Source organism: Nanorana parkeri, unplaced genomic scaffold, assembly GCF_000935625.1.
Source record: "Nanorana parkeri isolate BGI_ZX_2015 unplaced genomic scaffold, ASM93562v1 scaffold132, whole genome shotgun sequence".
NCBI lineage: Eukaryota > Metazoa > Chordata > Amphibia > Anura > Dicroglossidae > Nanorana > Nanorana parkeri.
In genome coordinates this window covers 1,914,145-1,928,078 of record NW_017306400.1, presented here as the reverse complement: position 1 = coordinate 1,928,078, position 13,934 = coordinate 1,914,145, and the positions used below count along the sequence as shown (strand labels likewise).

The 13,934-nt window shown below is 40.2% G+C and overlaps 1 protein-coding gene across 1 annotated transcript in view; it reads right to left on the bottom strand.

Moving 5' to 3' along the window:
- Positions 1–13,934, bottom strand: part of APPL2 (adaptor protein, phosphotyrosine interacting with PH domain and leucine zipper 2) — a 49,911-nt gene that overhangs the window by 13,097 nt on the left and 22,880 nt on the right. The window contains exons 8-14 of the mRNA XM_018553873.1: positions 12,346–12,485; positions 9,212–9,370; positions 6,804–6,992; positions 3,595–3,637; positions 1,555–1,611; positions 1,385–1,473; positions 717–881 (exon numbers count right to left, since the gene is read on the bottom strand). Of these exons, the coding sequence (XP_018409375.1) occupies positions 717–881; positions 1,385–1,473; positions 1,555–1,611; positions 3,595–3,637; positions 6,804–6,992; positions 9,212–9,370; positions 12,346–12,485 (842 nt within the window). The remainder of the gene's footprint in view (positions 1–716; positions 882–1,384; positions 1,474–1,554; positions 1,612–3,594; positions 3,638–6,803; positions 6,993–9,211; positions 9,371–12,345; positions 12,486–13,934) is intronic.

Genomic DNA, 13,934 nt, shown 5'->3' with positions numbered 1-13,934 from the left:
TCGCAGCCGACCCACCGTAGCAGAGTCTGCATGCGCTCGTCGGTCACCCAGGGGAGACTACAAGGATCTACAGTCATCCAGCCTGTCACCCTGGGGACACTTGCTAGAAGAAAAATCAAGTCAAACGGAAGAAAGGAAAAAAATTCTCCAGAGAAAATTTTTTAGCTCCTTACTCCTGACGCTAGGCAAAAAAACTGGAGACTTGTCAGCAGGTGGGGGGTTTGGCCACCGGCAGGGGCCGCCCCTAGGCTGTAATTGGTCTTTAGTTTTGTGCCTCACGTCCTTCTCCTGCAGGTGGCGATATTACCCTACCATTCAGGATCTACGATCTGTTACCTGTGTCCTTCAATGAACGGGAGAGAAATTTTTGTTTATTATAAACCTGCAGTGTGTCTCTGATATTTATTCTGGCATTCACCTTTCTGTCCCGCTTTCTAAATCCCTATTACTGATAGTATTGCTAATTTTCTGTATTGACCTGAATCTGTAAATATGGAAACAGTGTATTGCCTAGTTTAAACACTCCACTTTCTTGAAGCCTGCTCTAGGCTTGTCCACCCACCGTAAGGCTAAAAAATAAAACTGAACAGCAAAGAATCCAGTGACATGAAGCAGGAGTTTTCACTTCTGAATATAGACGGAGTAAAGTTCCTATCTAAAGTCATAGATCTCATCAAGCAATTAAAATGTGAAGTCATGACTGTGACAATTCATACCTGTTTCCTCTGTTTTGGTCCTGGAATTCAGTGGCTGGCAGGACAATGTCAAACTGAATTGGTGTGCCCGGGACTATTAACTGCTCTGGCTGTAGTTCCTCTGTGGCATCTTCAGTCACGTGGTTGGTAGGCTCATTTTGTTGTACAGTCGGTCTTATGCTCTCACTGTACAGTTAAAATGTACAAGCACAAGTCATCATCACATATATTAAAGACCAGCTCCAGCCAATATTTTGTTTTAAGTTTTGGATAAACTTGAAAAAAGGTAAATACTTTTGTTGAATTTTTATTGCTGTCCAAGATCCCATTGGGGAGATATTACCCCATATTCTGTTCTTCTGACAGCCCATGACAGCAGGACAAGAAATGTAAAGAACAATCGTCAATAGGACATAAAGTCACGGACAGTAATAAAAACCTGACAGAGGATCTAATTATTCCCCATTTTACAGAAAAACTGTTGTGCAACAGTCTGCATCCCCTCTGCAGAGATTACCCTTTGCTTTCTATCCCAACAGGTATAAGGGGAACTCTCCCCAATGAGGACACAGACCACAAAAAAACATTCCCCACTCAGTCCAAAACTAAAAATAAGAAAAATGCATTACTATTTATATCTAAAAATAAATAATGGAATGTAACAAATAAGTCAATATGAGGGCTTTTACCTGTTCTGTGTATTTTCAACTCTTCTGTCAAAGCTGGTGATGGGGGTCACTGCCTCCTGAGCCGTCTGGTTTAACCTAATAGCTACAGCCTAATAGAAGAAATTGAGGACAGTCAGACCATTAGGACAAATTAAAAACACTACCAGGATAATAACGTATTAATAAATTACCTCTGGATTATCTGTCAGGTAGATTTGTCTTGAAATGTTATTGATAGCAGAAATCCACTGAGGAGAAATGAAAAGAGAGAAAACACAATGTAACATTTTAACAGATGGTCTATCAACTCTCTAAATCTCTGGTGCCAACCTATGACCCAGGGGCCACATGCTGCCCTTTGGCACTTTTTGTGCAGCCCTCGTTGCTCTTGCATGCAGTAATTTGGGTTTTCCTACTGCTATGTAATAGCAGTGATCTATAGCAGTCTCATGTAATGTGTCACTTGTCTATGTCTCCTGAAGCATGTTCTCAGCCTCCAACTCCTCCTATAGCATGTTCACAGTCTCCAAGAACTACAATGGCATGTTCTCAGCCTCAACAACTCTTGTAGCATGTTCACAGTCTCCAACAACTAGTGTGTCATGTTCACAGTCTCCATCAACTACAATGGTATGTTCTGAGCCTCAACAACTCTTGTAGCATGTTCACAGTCTCCAAAAACTACTATGGCATGTTCTCAGTCCCCAACAACTACAATTGCATGTTTTCAGTTTCCAACAACTCTTATAGCATATTCGCTGAATAATAATATTCACTGACTATTATGTCATCATTTGGCCTGTCTGCTGCTCTTTGCTCCAAGTTTGGTGGGATAGGACAGCAGCTCCCATAAACATCACAGCATTCTGCCTCGGATCTTTTCCAAAACTATTTTTAAAACAACGCATTCCTGGGATCCCTTTAGGTGTGTTGGCTTCTCCCTGCTGGCCACGAGGTGTTCCAGACTTTATCTGTGCAGTCTGCTGTTTGGTTGCAGGCACATTTAAAGGGATGCTGGGAATGTGTTCTTCCACATAAAGCCCAGGAACAAAATGATTGATGGCAGAGAAAGCGAATAGCTGAGAGAGGGTGGCAAACAACAGTATGGGAGAAGAAGTGATTGAGAAATGATGAAGGTGGGCCCAAGACAGCTGCTGTAGCTTCAAAGGGTTATATTGTGGAGATGAAAGTTTGCAGGGAATTCAGTTTCAACACAGGAGAGGACTTGCTAGGAGTGTGGAAAAAATGATAAGGCTGGAGCAACCTAGAATGCATGAGAACATATGCACAGCCCTCATGAATTGCCTGCAGTTTACCCACAACACAAATTCACTGTAAGTCCTAGGACGTACACTTTCGAACTGCAAAGAATATATGTGCTCAGTGACAGCTGAGTAAGAAAGAAATGGTGTGATACTAGAGGCAAAAAAGGGGGACATATAGAAAATAAAATGACAACAATTTGAAAAATAATTATATTGGTAGGAAAAACAAAGTTTATAATGTTTACCAACTATATATACTAATGAATTTGTCTGTCCATAGTAGAAAGCACATAGGTAAATGACCACACAAAGCCTTACTGAAAGAAGTAATGATGTTCAAAGTGTATTAGACTACAATAAGCAATGATAAATTATCTTTAAAAGGCCTTGTACATGCAGACTTCAGTATGTGAAAGACCGAGGTGTACAGCAAGCTTTTACAAAGTGTTTGCAAAGCTTTCAGCAAGAGTTTCAAGCAGCTTTGTTAAACTCTTTACATGGCACTTCGGTCCTAAAAAGGTGAAGTTAAACATAGATCAAAACGGCAGTGCTTACTGTAATCAAGCTACTGGCAGGCTTCAGCAGGATTTCAACACATTTCAAGCAGTGCCCAAACCTAATAAACCTGCCTAGTAGCTTATTTAGTGTGACAGTCAACACTTTTATCAAGATCTCTGTTTGCACCAAACGTGAGCTCCAGTTTGCTTTAAAGGCTTCAACAAAGCTGCTTGAAGCTGGATGACATATTTGCATATGCTTTGTAGATGCTTGCTATACACACTGCTCTTATACAATCGAAGGCCACATGTTCAAGGCCTTGCCCCATGACTCCAATTAATAGAAAGTAACGCTATCAGTTACTGCGCTTTTTGCATTGCCATGATTAAATCAAACAAAATATATTTTTGTAAATGAAAGGGAAGGGGGTGGACAGAAAATGACAGAGAATGGCAGGTAGTTAGTTACCTCTTCATATTCTCTTTTTCCTTCTGCTTGGAGGATGATGCTCCTAGAAAAGTAACACAGAACATAGATATTTGTTAAAAAGCACACCTGTGCGAGAAGGCTGTGATGCAAACCAGTCACACCCCAACTTGTGTCTCACATAATAATTCTAGACACTCAAACCAAACTTTCCTAGAATCCCTGCACACTAGGGAATTGCTGCTTCCACCAGCACCTTATCAAGCAGGCAAGTTACCTAATGACCATACCCATGTACTTTTACACATGCAATATCACTCAGGAAATTTAAAAACCCCCAGAAACAGACATATTTTTGTCTTTGTTAGGTACAGGTGCAAGCGCTCTATTAAATGGGCACATAGCTTAAAAGAACTGCCAATCTATACAGGTTACACAACATTTTCCAATTTTTGGGACATCGATAGGCTTTCATAAACAGCCTACACATTCGGAACACATCTTTAGTTACCACAAACTTTCAGTGAAAAGTGGACACCACAATTCAAAATAATCTCATTTTGGCAGACAGTGACTATTTTCTTCTTCCCAGTTGATGGAAAAATGTGCCCACTCCCCAAAAAGGACACAGGATGCTTCAAAATCAAGTAATTGAAGTACAGCCACAGCGGCCCACCATACAGAATCTAGTGCCTTACCCACTATATGCTTTCTCTTCATCACGATTAACAGTAAGGGTATTAGAGATATTACCTAGCTTTCTACCTACATGCATGCGTAAGCACAAATTCTGTACCTTTCATTCATACGTTTATAAGGAGCTATTGACGTACTTATAAATGGCTTGCCTGAATGGGACAAAAGAGAAATTTGGGCAGCAAGCAAATCCTAATGAAATGATAAAAAATTCAAATGTCATTTTTTTTTTCACCAGAAAAAGAGGTAACAGGCACCAATTCTAAATGGTGACAATCTTTATCTTTCGAAAAACTAACGCGATCGGATAATCGACCAGTTGATGGGAAGTGAATGATCCCAATTACTGTACAACTGGACGAATTTACACGATTGGTCAGGATGGAAAACTTTTTTCGAATCCAACGAAATGCAATGGATTAGTGGCATTTTCGTACGGAAAAAAAGAAAATCACAACATAAACACTGCACCTGCGCAATCAAAAATCTGTTGTGTTGATTGATGAAATTCGAACTCTACATTGGTCTGTGCATGATGGGGTATTCAAGCAGAAATCGAATGGGGGTTCGATGGCGGGACGAAAGAAATTGAACTATAATTGTAAGGTGTATGGGCACCTTAATGGTGACTACTGACAACTGCCAAAGTGAACAATTCCCCCCATTTACCAGAGATTTCTTGTTGTATCTTTGAGACAGGAAGTGAAAGTTCCTGTCTCAAAAGGAACATAAAAAAAAACCAGGGGCCTTTCCTGGCTTCACTTAGCCCTTCCCTAATCCATCTAAAACTAAAAGAGCTGAAAATGTGATAAAATGTACATTTTAAACTTGAAATTGATTAATCCCCTAAAAAAAAAAAAAAAAAAAGGTGGCGGTTGCATTTTTTTTTATGCCACACAGTATTAGTGCAACAGTATATGAAACCCCCCCAAAAAAGCATTCAACTTCATTTTAGTGCACACAAAAACACAATAGAATACCCATTTCTTTGGTAAAATATAACTGAGGAGGTTCTGCCAATTAAGTAGATACCAAACACGTCAAGCCTCAAAATTGCATGTGCCCAGAGTTAACCATGTATAATGGTCCTAAAATTGTTACTCTCACTCTGGAGTGTGCAATACCCAACGCAAGTATTTCCATATGTACGTGCATGTAATTTTAAGGAGAAATTATGGGTGTATTGGCCCCTAATGTCAACTTTGCAGCCCATTGAAGCTTAACAAGCACAGAGTGACATCTCAGAACCCAGAAGTGACAAAATTGTTATCGCTTCCTGGTTCTTTCAGCAGGGAGGAGATCAGCACGGGGTGTAGAAGTGAGCACAGCTGCCTAAATCACTTCTACATGGAAGCCAATAGTCAGCTAAAACAGGCAAGAGTGTGATTACAGCTCCCTGCTGACACAGAGGTAGTACTTACATATGTGGTACCAAAAGGGTTAAGGCCTCACTCCGGGTAAAATCTTTCTTCACTAGTCTGGTAGCTACGTGTGTACAGAGTAGTAATCTAAGCCCCATTTACCTTACAGGAGCATCTGTGTTGTCAAATAATTCTTCAAAATCACTTTTCAGAGGCTCACTATCTCCAATTTTCTGTCCCGGGGAGCTAGACACACTTCTCGCTTTTCATCAGGGTGACCAGTCCCCTCACCGCCCCTGTATAGTTTAATTGGGAGTTTGCACACAATTTCAAGGGAACAGTGGGTGTTACAAACAGATTGCAGATGGATAGTTTGCAGGTTTTCGGGGCAGCGACAGTGGACAGGATTGCTCCCCCTGCCCACAGTCCTGCACATGTAACGCCCCCCACACAGAAAACCATCATCAATGTGTGATAGGATATATAGTTCATTGTGAGCCAAGGAGAGATGGGGCATAATAATTGCAGTGCCACCATCTTCCCACCCACATAGCCAGGGAAGATGAGGAAGGAAAAAGGTTGTGATGTCACAAGTAACTATACTGTCGTTCTGTGCCTGCATTTAGAAGTTTTAAAGACAAAAATTTGTTCATTGATAGAATGTAATTTCTGCCCTCTTTGACCGTTCTGTTAATGTGTAAGCCCAGCTTGGCCAAGCTTTCATAAATAGAGGAAGGGTGGAGAAACGGTGGTGTTGGCTTGTCAGCATTTTAACAATGGCGACTGGGATAGGTTTCTTAGCTTGTAAATGACTACTCTCTCGGAAGGGGGCTAGCAGAGCAAGGGTCACCAAGAGTTTTGCCTTACCTTTCTGCCTCCCTTCTGTCCCCTGAATCTACTGCTGTATATAAGAAGGCAAATAGTTGCAAACACTCTCCCAAAATGTATCTGGCTGGTCAGTTACACACGCCAAACTTAATGACGGGGGGGGGGCATTCTAGAAAGTGGGGGCTGGCAACAGAATAGATATCGTGGGCATCAGATATCTCTGGTATGTCTTTGTACAGCCACAACTTCATATTTACTATCTACTGCCAAATCAGACCTGTGAAATCCATTTTACAACATCAAAGGAGATTACTTTACACAGCTATCTCCGTGTACTCAAATTAAATACACATTTCAATTACTCACGTTTTGCCACTTGGGGAAGTGATCTGGAAGCAGTATCTCCTATCCTCACAGTCCACTGCCATGACAGAACAATTGTCCAAGTCTTGAATTAGGCCCCCAGCCACCTCGCCTCTGTGCTGACACATTAGGTTTCCACCTTGTGTGAAGAAATATAGTCTGTCCCATGTTGTGGTGACCAGGCCTGTTTTACTGGAAGGTTCAAAAACCGTTATTATTTTGCAAGTGAAATGTACACCAAATAAATAGGACTAGGATAAGGGAATAGCCATCTAAAAGTCTAAAAGACTATAACCATCCTTTCATCAATTACAACTGTGTCAATTAGAATTATTTTTCACTACTAACTGTACATTTGATCAGAAACTAATCTTTGTTTAAATAAAACACAGCGGAGAACACCATGTGGCTCCACAATACACTCCTCCCATTTTATCTTATGTTGGATCTCAGGATCTGGATAAAATTGCCGCAGTCTCAAATTCATACCACCTGAAAAACTATCTAGATAATGTTGTAGAAATGACCAGTGGTTTGGCATAATTTAGTCAACGTCTCGATGTGTTGTATTACTTTCTAGAGTTATTTATGCTAGGTGGTACAAGGTCCCATATCTCCTGCATAAACTCTTTCCGTCGTGTGACAACCTTTGCTGGAGATGCCAAAATGAATAATGCCCTAGCCTGCACCTGGATAAAGACCAACCCTGCTGTCGAATTTCAACAATGATGCTGAGATTCTTCCTGATTAACTTAATACTTTCTTTCTAGCCTACCACTGTGACAATTCCAGGAGGTATAGCTGGACTACCTCTTTTCGCAATGACCAAGCTGCCACCCATCCCTCACCAGCCTCCTTTTTTTGTCTTTCTTTCCCTTTTTTCTCTTTTCCTCCTTACCTCCCGCACCACCCACAACTCCCCCTTCTTAACCTTTCCTCCCTTAGGACTCCTGCCATTCACATATTCCAAACCCAGCCCGTCATACCACATCAATGGCCACCCTAAGGGACCTTATGGACCAATTACATGAAGGTGTATACTTGGCTCATGCCCTCTGGACCACCACAATAACAGAGAAACCTAACCTAATTGATACCTTTTTGTACATTTCTATCATAAGCTGCATGATTATATCTTCTTAATTCTCTGATAAATCTCTTGTTTGATATTCAGCTGTTCTTTCCCCATTTCTAACAGACTGATAATTTGACAAATACATTGTCATACATTGTATTCATTGTCATTATATGTATGGATTATAGTTGTTTGTTTCTTTTATTACCAAGCCTTTTATAAATGGAAAAGAAAAACCCTGCACAGACTAAAGCATTTGACAAAATAAAACATATCATTGCCATTTCAGGAATATTAGCAGATTATGACATGCAGACATGTCAAAAAGAAGTAACAGATCAGGTTGATGCATCCTAACAAAAGGAACTGGTACTGTTTTCCTGCAAAAAGGCACACTAGTTACTTAAGCTGTAAGGTGCTGACAGAAACATACATCAGATATGCCCAAACAAGATGTACTTGGATCAAAATAATTTCAACAGTACATATATGGGTGGTGCGTAGCAGCTAAATCAGATTTGGATTCCTTGATTATATTTGTGAAAAAGCGTTTTGTATCTGTTCCTCTTGGGTGACAAAGGATGATGCTATTCCTATACAAAAAATGACAATATAGTGACCTATAAACCAGTGAACAAGGAACCTGCATTAGACATGATGACATCAGTGTTCCTTAGACAGCTGGAGCGAAGGGAGGAAAAGACTGCGGGGACCGGACTAGCAGGCCAGAGGGAGTCCTCAGGAGCGTGAATCGGGTAAGTAAAACAGCTTTTTCCTGTTCCCTAGGCATACATGAACCCTTAATCAATGCATTGTGGGGGTAAACCCACTGCAAGGGTAGTATTCAGATTGCCGGAGATGGGCTTTAACTTCTAGTCCCCGCTATTTTTAATGGAATTAGTCACGGGAATAGAAGTCTATGGGGGTCACTATTTTCAGCCAATTCCAAAGTAATTCCAGCAAAATGGAATTCCAGAACTATATCTTGGCAATTATCTTTATTATTGTTTAAACGTGTTAGTTGAGGGTGGGGTTGGAGCCATTTGGTTATTCTTAGATGTTTAATATACAGCTTGATGCAGCAAGCATGTATCCTGTGCCCTGGCTGTCTCCAATAGCACAGCCCAGAAAACACTACAGCAGGACCTTACTGTTTTTTTTAAGCAATGAACGTATAATACCAAAGTAATTTTAGATGTCCAGGACTCCATAATATTTGAATAAGTTGGTATAGCACAGCCTAGCACATTTATTGTTTTGTACTATGAATTGATGAATGAACACTATATTACTGAATGGCTTTAGTTTACTTTCTCCAATGAAAACAGCATTATACCTCCTCAAGTTGAGATAACCAGCCTTCTGAATCAGGTTTCGGTTGACGATAGGGTTGACAACATCATAATCTGGAGTATACATGGCATCACTACCAGACAGAAGTTCTTGTTGAGAAATCCTCATGGCCTCTGCTTCTGTCTCAAGTTCTCCTTGTATTCTGAAATGACATGTCACATATATCATAAATTAACTTTTAACGAATGACAAATTCTTTTATGAAACGTTAATGCTGAAATTGAATCTGCCTTCATTGGCCTGCCCCACATCAGAAGGCCAATTACATTGTTAACCCTGTAAAACCTGTTTAGTCACTGGGTCACTGTGCATGCAATGCAGGGAGATCATGGATGGTAGGAGGGGCCAGCTAGGTGCTGTACATAGCTTCATGAAAATGTCACAGCACCTTGCCTCAGTACTGCTCTTAAGGCCTCAGTCACGACAGACAGTGCGTTCCAGCCCGATTCTGGCCAGAACGCACTGCATCACATTGCGGCCGGCTCAGTATGTTGTGGAGCAGGAGGGGTCCATTGAACTGAATGGCATCGTAGCCACGCCCTCTGGCCGCAATGCGATTAGTCACATGGGAACGCAAAGCACGTTATGACTGCGGTCCAGTCTGAACAAAATAGTGCTTGCAGCACTTGTGGATGAGGCCTAAGAGCCCTCAGCCCTGATGCAAACAGTGGGTTGGCTCCTGGGAGGAGTTATGCCATTATCAAAATGCCTTGATGGGTAGATGTCAGTCTAGAGGTGTGGGCATTCATAGACAGATTGCATTTGCAAGCAGACCACCCTAAGTAACGCCCACATGTGATGCTGAGCCTCCATTATTAAAAGAACTGAAATTCAATGAATGATAGGGGTGGGGTGGGAACAGTAGGGCTGGGGAGGAAAAGCCAAGATGATTCTGGATGTCCTTCAGCCTGGAAAAAGGACATGCGCTGACAGTGTGTAGTAAATTCAGTAAAGAATTCTGCTTTAACTCTGCAGCATTCAAATTCTAGTTTCAGAATGTTGAATCTAAAATAATGCAGAACTGTCTGCCTTTAGGTTACCACCTACAAGAAGAGTTGGCACAACAATGCCCCAACTGCAGAAAACCATGTGTTCATTGCTCATCATAGAGTACAATGATTAAATATTTCCCATGCATGTTATAAGTGGCATCCAGGCCTTTATTTCATAGCATAACAGAAAGGTATACAGCAACTCAGGCCAACCAATAAGATGTCAGCTTTCGGCTCTGTAGTGAATTTAGCTTTATATAAGACCAATTCTGACTGGTGGCAGAACATGACTGTGCCTCATGTTTTGTTTTTTGTTTGCCTTAAAAGGAGAACTATGAGGGGATTCCCCTCTCCCCGCTCCGATTTTAAAAAAAAAAAAAAAAAAACATCTAAACCATATAGCTATTTAGTAACCTCCAAAGTGTAAGGGTAAGAAAATGTAGGCTTTGGGTCTGGGTAGTGTCTATGTGTACACTATAGGGTCTATTTATAAAAAAAGATTTACAGCTATACAGCAGGTACATTTGTTATGTGCAAGTCAACCTGCTGTTGTGAGAATGGGGCAAATTCAAATGTTCTTAGTGTATTTTCCCTTCTAGTCGAATGTCCTTCAACAGGTTCATTCATAAAGAGTAAATTGGGAAAAATACTGCATTATAGCCACTAGATGGGGATGAGGATCATAAGAAAAACATGTTAGTAATGAAATACAATATTACAATCCAAGAGAACACCGGAGAACCCGTAGTAGCAATGGTTACAATTATATGCTCATTCACTCCAGCACTCTTTAGAATTGAACCATTGTATATTGTTACATAAAGTATTTATTCCTATGACCTTCAACTCCGTCTAGTGGCCGCATTTTTCCCCATTCACTCTACTCTCTATGAATGAACCTACTGAAGGATCTTCAACCAGAAGAGAAATTACACTAAGGACATTCATTTTTGCCCCATTCTCACAACAGCTGGTTAACTCGAACAGAACGAATGTACCTGCAGTTTTGTTGGACGAATAAGCTATGAAAATTCTTAATAAACAGACCCCCAAGTGCTAAATGTTTATTTGTAAAACTATGCTTTTATGCATATAATGAAAACAATTAAAGCGGTTTACATTTCTATCAAGCTTATTAAATGTGCAAACTTTAAAACAAATTATATATATATATAAACTGACAAAAATCATTATATTTCACATTTATGTATTCTTAGTGGATGCAGGGAACTCATAATAAAATTGTTATTACATAAGCAATACCCATCTAACAAAGTTGGGTATTTTTTTTTTTTAATATTATTTCCAGGGTTAACTTTATATATTATGAAAATAAAATGAAAACCATGAAATAGATTTGTCTAATGAGCCACTTTATTCTAGCATATATATAGCCTGCCTGGGCACGTGTGGGGGTGCTGGAGCTTGTTTTAGAGCGTGTAGGGTCTGGAATGGCCATTTACTGTGCCAACATGCAAGCAGTCTGGTCAGGGAAGTCTCTCCTGGTGTTTATCTTGTTACCAGTTTTCTGTGGCCAAGCACCGAGGGCAAGGTTTATGTTGCTGATGTTAGCAGCGGGTCTAGTGTATGCAGTTAAGGTCTGGAAGATGTCATATGATACAGGCATATTATTATGTATAGGGTAGTGTTCCCAGTTCCTGGTGCCCCAAGGTCAGCATTAAGTTGCCATGGGGACACATCTGGGTAATCCAGATTGGCTGTTACCTTTGGGTGACTGGAGTGAGCCCTCAAATGCTGGTGTTTTGTAACAAGTTAGCAGCCTCAGCACTGGACCTTGATTCTCCCCATTCACAGCATTATGTCAAGAACCCTTGCTGTCCTTTTAGGACTTGGTGTTTGGCGATGCTTGCCACATCACATGGTGCTCCTATGAAGTTAATTCTGCCCGTACAGCTGTTCTGAAAATCTGCTTGTGTAAATGCTTAAGCTGTCAAAGTTGCTTGAAGCAAATTTTAGATATCATCTAAACTGTGTGTCTTGTCTAGAATAAATAGCAAAAAGAGGGTGTCCAAAAATATGCAGCGTCCTTAGTGCTACCTTGCAACATCGGTTTGTGGAATACAATATTGGCAATTGTTCAATGCAAATTGACATGTTAACCGACATAAAATGTACCTGTCCTTGTGTGTAGCCCAGAATAGGATCCAGCATTGCTGTCCTCTTTCTGTACTGGAGGGCGTTTAATGCACAATAGTACTGCAAGGATGAGAGGTGCTGCTTTCTTCTAGCCCCGGCAACTTCTAGCTAATCAATATCACACATACTGTATTTTAATGATCATTAGCGACAGAACAGCAACGTCTAATATATATATATATCCACATATAATATCATAAAAAAAATTAAGACAACAAAATTGAGAATTATGTGAAACATTTTCATACACAATGAAATGTTGACAAAAATAGTGCACATTGCTTTGGCTTAAGCTTGACAAGAGTACACCTCTATCTTTGATTTTGAATTCCCTTAAAAGAAAAACTATAGGCAAACTTTTTTTTTCTTTAGTTCTCTTTTGGGTCAAAAGATACATTTACAAATGTCTTACTATGACCCAATGTCAGCATTTAGTGAGCTACTGCCTGCTATTTGATGACAGAGCAGAGCTGCCAGGAAATATCCCGACAATATTGACAGCTGGCTCTGCCTCTCTAGATAGAGCCAGAGGCAGCTGTGCAATCCCCAGCCCCCCCGGTCCATCTCTCCACCAATAAGCTCTCTGGAGGAACAGAGTGGAGACGGGGGAATCCTTGCAGGAAAGGGGTGACTAACAGACACTTCTCTCTGCAGGGAGAAGACTGTGAGCTAAGCAATCAGCGGTTTGTGATCTCGAGCTATAGAGCCAGTGTATGATAGCCGCAGTGTCACATGCCGGCTCAAAACCCAAAAGCTCAAACTATTGGGAAGAGAACAGTTTAGTCTCCCAATACTTCTCCGTTAAATAGTAGCTGTACCCAGTATAGAGTACTCAATATGCCAACTGCCAGAACACTCTCTACACTCCAGGGTCTATTTATAAAAAAATACTGACTAAGTATTATTAGTATTATAAGTATTATTCTAATTATTAGAAACATGACTAGATTACATTTTTTTTCTATCATCATTTTTTTTTTTTAGTCATCATCACCAGTTTGTGGACTATTCATAATATACTATTGCTCATTTCATCTGCAAGTAAGAGCAACTGAATAATGTTATTTATATTCTCAAGAACATTGGACCAAAAGAGAAAATACCCTGAGAACATATGATTTTCCCCTATTCTTACAACAGCTGGTTAACACAGAGAGAATGTTCATGCCATCGCTAGATGAACAGCTGTGCAAATTATTTTTATGACCCCTATGTGTCTGCCTGTCAATATGTATATCCATCTGTATAACTACAGAAATAAATAGTTGTTCCATTCACAGAATATGCAACATTCATAAGCCATAAATAAAATGGTTAGGAAGCTGGTGACCAATGTCATTCGATCTCAAATTCCTGAGTACACTATCCCATACGATACGTGATCTGTTAAAATATCCAAAGATTTGTTCATACACGATGCACATACCAGTTTGTAGAATGGCACTTTAAAACCAGGCAATCATTTACTTGCAATTTAAATAGAAATGCAAATTTAAATGTTTGACTGATTAGATTTGTCTATTCTTTTCTCAGAACAAAATAATATATATATATATA